This window comes from Acomys russatus, chromosome 32 (assembly GCF_903995435.1).
Source record: "Acomys russatus chromosome 32, mAcoRus1.1, whole genome shotgun sequence".
Lineage (NCBI taxonomy): Eukaryota > Metazoa > Chordata > Mammalia > Rodentia > Muridae > Acomys > Acomys russatus.
In genome coordinates this window covers 36,756,055-36,765,226 of record NC_067168.1, presented here as the reverse complement: position 1 = coordinate 36,765,226, position 9,172 = coordinate 36,756,055, and the positions used below count along the sequence as shown (strand labels likewise).

At 46.6% G+C, this 9,172-nt stretch overlaps 1 protein-coding gene across 1 annotated transcript; it reads left to right on the top strand.

Moving 5' to 3' along the window:
• The first annotated feature begins 2,532 nt into the window (after positions 1–2,532).
• Positions 2,533–7,744, top strand: Tdgf1 (teratocarcinoma-derived growth factor 1). Its single transcript, XM_051140810.1, has 6 exons — positions 2,533–2,552; positions 4,131–4,189; positions 5,277–5,372; positions 5,799–5,913; positions 6,002–6,111; positions 7,527–7,744. Exons 1-6 carry the CDS (start codon positions 2,533–2,535, stop codon positions 7,640–7,642), a joined length of 516 nt encoding a protein of 171 aa, XP_050996767.1. The 3' UTR covers positions 7,643–7,744.
• Positions 7,745–9,172: the final 1,428 nt, after the last annotated feature.

Genomic DNA, 9,172 nt, shown 5'->3' with positions numbered 1-9,172 from the left:
TGGGTCTTAGCTGTACTTGACGGTAGATGGGTCTAGTCTCAGAATTAGGGGAAACAGACGCAGGAAGATCACTGAGAGCTTCAGGCCAGCCTGACTTTGAGTGAGACCCCTTCTCAAAAGAAGGGTAAGAAGAACAAAAAACAGGGCCTTGCCCTGTGCCACAGACTGGCCTTAACCTCACTGTGAAGCCCAGGCTGGCCTCGAACTCACTTAAAGCCTCCTGCTTCTACCTCCAAAGTCCTAAAATTAGACATTGTGAAAATATACACACATACATACATATATATATGTGTACATATTACAGGAACACACATCTGCCTTGCCCCAGTTTTTTTTTTTAAGATTTATTTATTATGTATAGTGTTCTGCCTGCATGTACACCTGCAGACAGAAGAAGGCACCAGATCTCAGTATAAATGGTTGTGAGCCACCGTGTGGTTGCTAGGAATTGAACTCAGGACCTTTGAAAGAGCAGCCAGTGCTCTTAACCTCTGAGCCATCTCTCCAGCCCTTGCCCCAATTTATGATACCTAACAGTTCAGGGGAATATGAGGATAAATCTAAAATAACAATGGAAGGTCCTTGTCTCACTACCTAAGAGTGAGCATCTGGTTTCGGGTTCTTGAAGCCCTTTCCTGTGCCACTCCACCCTGGACAGACACACGTGTCTCCTCTGTCCGCTGGAGGCAAAAGGTTTCCGATGGGACAGGTCCTTGGGCAACAGGCCGAAAGGCTGTCCTTCCTCAAGCTCTGAGCTGAACCATCTCACCAGAATAGTCGCCTCAGTCCCTTTCTCTGAAACAGAGACCGCTCCGCAGTAAGAGCTCGGCTGTAGCGCTTTCAACGAAGGGAGTGTCGGGTATGGCTGTGTGTTTCTCTGTGGGCGGTGGCAGAGACCAGCATCCAACAACAGGAAGATACAACTCCACACGCAAGTCAAGGCCCTCCTTACACACACACACACACACACACACACACACACGGGCTGGTTTGAACCCGGAAGCAGCAAGTGACCTATAAAACTGCGTTGGAAGCCACTGCCTTAACCTTCAGGCAGACACTTGCCTCCGTGCCCACTTTCAGGCTCCCGACCAGGGCCTGCAATTCTAATGCTGCGGCTGTTGCACAGACCCAAACCGCTCCCGACCTGGACCTTGCCCCACACTCAAACAAATCCTCCAGGCAGTCCGCGCCTCTTCTCTAACCACCGTGCTTCCCCAGCCACCAGCACCCTAAGTTCTTGGGAAAAGATGAACGCAATTTTAGAGTTAAAAATTGGTATTGAGAAGCCGGGCGTGGCGGCGCACGCCTTTAATCCCAGCACTCGGGAGGCAGAGGCAGGCGGATCGCTGTGAGTTCGAGGCCAGCCTGGTCTACAGAGTGAGTCCAGGATGGCCAAGGCTACACAGAGAAACCCTGTCTCGAAAAACAAAAACAAAACAAACAAACAAACAAACAAAAAAGATATCCACAGCTATGTAATGAGTTTTAGGCCAGTCTGAGCTCTGAGACTCTCAAAAAAAAAAAAAAAAAAAATTGGTATTGAGGGGGGGCGGTGGTGGCGCATGCCTTTAATCCCAGCACTCAGGAGACAAAGGCAGGTGGATCTCTGAATCCGAAGCCATCCTGGTCTACAGAGAGAAACTTTTGTCTCGAAAAACCAACAAAACAAGTTTTTGATAATGAAGGTATCAGATACCTGCATATTTATGCATGGTGTTTAGACTTTCCTAATTAATGATTTTCTTTCTTTTTTAAAAAATATTTCTTATTTATTTAATTTTTAAATTTATGTGTGTTGGTGTCAGATCTTGGAGTTACAGACAGTTGTGAGCTGCCATGTGGGTGCTGGGAATTGAACCCAGGTCCTTTGGAAGAGCAGGCAGTGCTCTAACCACTGAGCCATCTCTACAGCCCCCCTAATTAATGGTTTTCATGTTTGAAACATCTTGGTAGAATAATTTGATTCTTCTACTCCATTTTTCAAGAGAAAAAGAAAACCTGTATTGGCGCAGGCCTTAATCCCAGCACTTGGGAGACAAAGACAGGTGGATCACTGTGAGTTCAAGTCCAGCCTGGTCTACAAAAAGAAAAGGAAAGGAAAGGAAAGAAAAGGAAAGAAAAGAAAACCTGTAGCTAACCTGACAGCGCTAGTTAGCCAAGTTCTCCGCCTGGCTTCCCAGCTGGGCCTAGCAAGGGGGCGTGGGGCTCCAGTCTTCCCGCCCACCAAAGGGTCCTCCCTACCACCCCAAGGGTTTCTGGTGGAGGAAGAGAGATCCCTAAGAAGGCCTTTCTCAAGGTCAAACCTTCTATTGAAAGGAGAAGCCCCACCCCCTGGTCTGCACAGAGATCTCAGCTGTTAGCTTCTCACAAACCCTCCTGGACAGGCAGGCGTGCTTATCATCTGGGATATCTTAATCGGCTATTTTTACTTCCTGAAATTAACCGCTGGAGTATTTTGAGAATGACTTTATGAATTAAAGCCATTGGCTGATATTATTTTCCTCCAGCATTTCTTTTCGAGCGTGGAAGATGGCATATTTCTCGACCAGGTATGAGCTACCCTTGAATTTTTGATTGTTGGAGATTGACGCTTCAGAAAATCATGTCCCGCCCCTCACTGATTCTATCTTGTTTGAACCTTAAAACGCTACCAGCAGCACCGCTGCTTTTTCTGAAGAATCTGGAACTTTGTATTTAGTACTATTTTGCTGTTGTTGTTTTGTTTGGTTTTCGAGACAGGGTTTCTCTGTGTAGCCTTGGCTGTCTTAGACTCGCTTTGTAGACCAGGCTGGCCTTGAACTAACCCTCTGCCTCCTGAGTGCTTTGCCGTTGACTTTTTAAAATGTTAATTTTTTTTAACATTCATAATTTGTGTACATGTGTGCACAAAGGTGCAGTGTGCTTGTGAATGGAGGTGAAAAGATGTTTCATAGGGAGCAGATCACTACATGGCTGGGCATCCAACTCAGGTTGTAAAGCTTAGAGGCAACCACTTTTCCTGGCTCACCCATCACATCAATCAATCGTGCCAATGACTGCCAGAGAATACTGCTTTCCTTCTCCTGCATAAGTAATATTAACATTATTTCATTTCAACAGGTTCTTTTCCTGTGGTGCTGGTAGTGGATGCCAGGCACAGCGCTCTATCCGGGCCCCAGCCCATCCAGCCATTTAAAAATTCATATATGCAAACTGTACCATGGAAAAATGTGCAGCTTATGCAAAATAGAATTTAAGGCTATTTAAAACAATGTCTATGTAAGGGTGGAGCTTAAGAAATATACATGATGAAATGTTGGATGTTGGGGACTTGTTTTAAATAATTAATGGAAAACACAGCCCTTGTTGCAAAGAGTTAAGAGATAGTTTATTCTGAGCCATGTACGAATGGCCATGGTTTAGGAACACGGGCTCGTATTGCCCTGAGTGGCCGTATAAGAGGCCCCTGGCAGTCACAGAACAAAGGTATAAATGTATGTGTTAACTGTATCAGTGAAGAAATCAGGTAGGAAGGTTCCAACTTTAGTTTTTTTTAGGAGCCGATGATCTACAGTGCTTCATTCCAGTGGTTTTTATTTTATTTTGTTTTGTTTTGTTTTGTTTTAAGATTGATTTATTTATTACACAGTATTCTGCCCAAATGTGTGCCTATAAACCAGAAGAGGTCACCAGATTTCATTATAGATGGTTGTGAGCCACCATGTGGTTGTTGGGAATTGAACTCAGGACCTTTGGAAGAACAGCCAGTGCTCTTAACCTCTGAGCCATCTCTCCAGCCCTAAAGTGGCTTTTATCTGACAGCCAAAAGGATATTAAGTCACATTCAGAAAGAGGTTCATCAGCCATTATATGGCTCTTAAACATAACCCAGGATTCTTTTAGCTGCCAATCTGCAGCTTCCCAGCTCTGTACAATTGCAAACGTCCCTCCTCCATAGAGTCATCAACAAATGGCTTTTCCTTTTTTTTTTTTTTTTTTTTTTTTAAAGGGAATTTCTGTTCCAGTTTTGTTAATGAAGGCAGAACCAGAAGGAAGGTGTTCACGTTCTCCTCGGTGGCCTGTGGTCTGTGCTGCCGACCCCAGCTTCGCTTTGTTTTGCTAACTGTTGTCTAATTTCCTTTTCCTAGTGTGGTTTTGCTAGTGGCCGTTTCCAACGCATTTGAATTTGGACTCGTGGCTGGTGAGGGTTTTTGTCTTTTGTTTGGGGTTCAAGGCTTTTGGTTTTTTCCGGGGGGGAGGGGAGAAGCAGGGTTTGTCTGTGTAGTCCTGGCTACCCTGAAACTCACGCTGTAGACCAGGCTGGTTTTGTACGCAGAGATCCACCTCCTCTGGGGTCCCGTTTTTTTAAACTGGGGGTCACTGAGCCCATGCTGTCCTGGGACCCCTGCTCTTCCTGCTTTTGCCAATCCAGTGCTACCACCACACCCAGTGGGCCTTGTACACACACAAACACTTTTTTTCGGGGTAGGGCGTCGAGACAGAATTTCTCTGTGTAGCCTTAGCTGTCCAGGACTTGCTTTGTAGACCAGGCTGGCCTCGAACTCACAGAGATCTGCCAGCCTCTGCCTCCCAAGGGCTGAGATTAAAGGCGTGTGCCACCACACCCAGCTCACACATACACATTTGTTTTGCTTTTTTGCGGGGTAAAGGCCTCATAGGCCAGGCTGCCTAAGAACTCACAACATAGACTAGGCTGACATTGAACTCCTGATTATCCGGCCTCAATCTCCCAAATTTACTATCAAATCTGGCTGGGTTGTTTGTTTGTTTCCTTTTGAGCACCAACAGTTGTTGCTGCTGTTGCTTCTGAGGTTCTGGGGGTTTGACCTGGGCTTCGTACCTATTGGACAGACTCCCAGATTACCCTCCACCACCCCCACCTCCTCTGTGCCAGGATTAAACTTCATGTACGCTAAACACAGTGCCATTAAGCTATATCCTCAGCCCTTAGTGCTTTGAAACCGGGGTTCTCTGGCCTCTACCACAGAATCCTTCCTCCACCTCCTGAGTGCTGAGACCGTAGGCATGTGCCACCACACATGGTGGTTGTTGTGAGGGGAGCACTTTTCCTTTTTCTTTTTTTCTTTCTTTTTTTCTGGCCTCAAACTCACAGAGCTCTTCCTGCCTCTGCCTCCCAAGTCCTGGGATTACTGGCATGCACCATTGCCACCAGGCCGAGTGAACTTTTTCTTATGAAAACCAACAATATGTGGCCTGAAATACACAATATATAGGCTTGGGCCACCCAGAGCTGTCTGCCCTGTCTCCGAGAGGCCTGGACATTAGAGAAAACAGCATTCTGGACCGGGAAGAACCTACAGTACATGCTCGAGAAAGACAGTTTGTGCCTTCCATGAGTATACAGAACAGTAAGATTTGCTTGTCTTTCTTCGTCTCTATCCTGGCCCCTGACACACTTGTAATTTAACCCTTTAGCACTTAACCTAAGAGAGTGAATGTGTGTGCTAGCAGCTGAGTGGGTTATGCTAGCCTGGAGCATAGAGGTGTGTGTGTGTGTGTGTGTGTGTGTGTGTGTGTGTGTGTGTGTGTGTGTGTGTGTGTGTATGTGCGTGTGTGTGCGCCACATCCCTGAAATTCAGTTTCTCTGGAGTCATGCTGGAGCCCTGTAACTATCACTGGTCTGAACATGAAGGTTATTTCCCTGAAAGGTATAGTGTCTTATGCTACCAGCTCTGCAGAGCACTCAGGGGAGGGGAAGACCCAAGTGCTAGAGGGACCTTTCCTAGTGGGCGCTTCCGCCCTCCACCTGCCCCATGACTTCTGTTGCATTTCAGGCAAGGGGCTTAATAAAACCTGCTGTCTGAATGGAGGGACCTGCATCCTGGGATCCTTCTGTGCCTGCCCTCCTTCCTTCTACGGACGCAACTGTGAACGGGATGCACACAAAGAGTAAAGGGGTTGGAGGGGGCGGGACTAGGCGGTGGGGAGGGGAAAGGGAGTAAGGCACTTACTGGCAGCATTGTCTCTTCTCTCGCAGGCACTGTGGGTCTGTCCTCCATGGCACCTGGCTACCCAAGAAGTGTTCCCTGTGCAGGTGCTGGCATGGCCAGTTCTCCTGTTTGCCTCAGACCTTTCTACCTGGCTGTGGTAAGGAACTGTCCCTCCCTCTTTAGTCATGTCAGGTCCTTTAGATGCCCAAGGGACTCCCTTTCTACCTCCTGTTCTGCCAGAGCCTTCTTGGTCTGACAGGACCTGCCAGCCAGATCTTTGCTTTAAAATAGCCTAAGGGCTCCAGAGGGCACAGAGCATAGAGATCCTTGGTGGGTCCTCTCTCAGACACTTGGTCCTTAGGAAGAGCTTTCTTAATGTGTTGTCGTGGTGACTCAGGGACATTGGTGGATGCTACCATAAACATACGAGGTCCTTAGGAGGTGTTCTCTTCCATGTGGGATCCCTGGGGGTGCTCCCTGGGGCACAGGTCATTCAGATGTGGGGCCCTTGATGAATGTCCCTGAAGCATGAGCTTTGAGGGGCCTTGGATACAAGGCTGTTAGTGTGTGCTCCCTGGTACAAGGGATCTTTAGGATGCGTGGGGTACATGGTGATAGATGCTCCCTCAACCTGTACTGTCGTGCTACCTGCAGAGTTCCCTCAAGCCCCCTTGAGACTGATAGTCTCCCATAAGCCCTCCTGCCTCAGCCTTCACAGTGCTGATGTTACAGGGATGTACCACTCACCAGCATCAGGATCTAACAGCCACCTGGGCCCCACTGGTGTCCATTCTGGACAATGTCTCACCATGTAACCCTGGCTGGCCTGGAACTCAAAGAGATCTGCCCGTTCTGCCCCGCCCTGCCCCCAGTGCTGAGGTTTAAAACCGTGAGCCACCATGACTGGTTTTCCCGAACCGAAAGGTCTATGGTAGTTGGTCACAGCACCGGCAATGGCAAGGGGGTCAGGACATAGAGAACAGGGGAGCTAAGTGATGTTCCCACCCGTGTGACTGGTTTTCTTGCTTTGTTTGTTTGTTTTTGTTTTTTGAGCAATGCGTGCCTGGACTCTTATCGTTGAACGTGCAAGTTCATAAAGCGCATGAAAGCATAGCTTCATCTGGTATAAGATGGAACCCTATTGCTCTCCCCTCCCCCACCCCACCCCCAGTATAGGGTCTGTATCTTTACCATTGCACCTTGGGTCTTGTGCATAGGTAATAGATATTAGCAAATGAGGCTGGAATGATTAGATGAATGGGGGCCATATTTTCTTCCTGGAATTTAGGGCCCAAGATGTGTTGTCCCCTTACCAGAGCCTAACCAAGGTCTGCACCAACATTAGAATGGAGAGTACACAGGGTCTGTCTGTGGCTTTGATGTAAGATCTTCAGGCAAGAAAGAGTATCACACAGCGCTGGTGCTGCTGATCCCGCACGCACGCAGTCCTCATCAAGTTAGAGCCCAGCAGGGTTCTGGATCTTGTAGGCAGGCATGCCTTCAGGCAGAGACAGCAGCAGGGTACACTGCTAGAGAGGCTTCCTTTAATGACCAAGCATCTCTACTTTTCAGATGGTCATGTGATGGACCAGGATCTCACAGCATCCAGGACTGCGGGGCAAGCACCGTCTGTGACGACTACTTTCATGCTAGCTGGCATCTGCCTTTTTCTAGAAATGAAAGTATAGGTGTCCTGTGAATTTGATGCCAACCAGAGTCATATAACAAAGACAGCATTCATCTTAAAATAATGCTTGCAGTGATTCCTAACACTCCCCCTCAAAACACTAACTAGGCCTTACCTCTTGGCAGATCTGGCCGTTTGTGATAGTGCTGGTGGTCAAACCCGGGGCCGGTGTGTGCCAAGCGCTCTAAAAGTTACCCTATTTTAAAATGTGGTGTCTGCCACATGGCCAGATCCTGTTTCTTGAAAAAAGTAACTCCTACTTTTCTTGCCAATACTTTTAAACAGTTTTGAAAGATTATTAAATTTCTAATGTGCAACTGGGAATAAATTTAGAGTAGATAAAAATCAGTTAAGAAATTTTCTCTAGGCAGAACGGTGGTGGCCCACACCTTTAGTCCCAGCACTTGGAAGGCAGGGGCATAGACAGACTATCTTTATTAAAATAAAAATTTTTTAAAGTGAGGCTGGAGAGCATTGGTTGCTTCCAGAGAACCTGAATTCAAGTCCCAGCATCTACATGGTGGCTCACAACCATCTATAATGGGATTCAATTCCCTCTTCTGGCCTGCAGGTGTAGATGAAGACAGAGCACTCATATACATAAAATACCCAAATAAATTAAAGTTTTAAAAAAAAAAAAAAAAAAAAAAGCAATGGGCTGGGCATTGTGGCACCAAACGCGGTGGCACACATTAGTAAGTGCAGCACTCAGGATGTGAAGACACAAGCACTACCAAGAATTCATGGCCAACCTGGGCTACATGCCGGATACCAAGTTAGCAAAGGCTAAATCTCTTCTGCGAAATTGTGAAAGGTTTCTCCAACCTATACAATTATATCGATTGTTGTAGAAAAAAGAAAATGTTTACAATACTAGTAGTTGGTATGCCAGATTACAAACTACATATTGTAAAGTCATGTTTATGAATATATAATGTAAAAAATGGGAACTCTGTTGATTAAAATGTGAGTGGTGTTTATTTCTGAGTGTTAAGATGGGTAATATTTTGTGTTGGTACATTGCTTTTTTCCCCCTCTCCCTGTACCTAGAGAATTTCCAAATTCTCCATGACAAGAACACACTTGTTTTCATAAGGAACGTGGCAAGTGTTATCACACAGGCTGGATAAGCACCAAGAATCTGGGGGATGCTCAGGTTGGGTGGGTTTTCCCACTTTTTTTTTTTTTTCTTATGTTTTGAAACATTCTCTTTCTTTGAATGTAGCCCAGGCTGTCCTTGAGCTGATCAAGTATCCAAGAATTACGTTGAATTTTGGATCTTTCTACTTCCTGGATGGAAGGATTATAAGCATGTGCCAGTTTTATGCAGTACTGAAAATCAAACCCAGGGCTTCTCGTGTGTTTTGTGTGCGTGTGTGTGTGTGTGTGTGTGTGTGTGTGTGTGTGTGTGTGTGTCTCAAGAGCATTCTGCCAGCTGAGCTACATTGTCAAAGCCGCCCCCCTTGTCCCCTCCCCCACCAAAAGCCAGTACTGTGTGTAGCTACACTTGTAACCTCAGCAGTCAGATGCT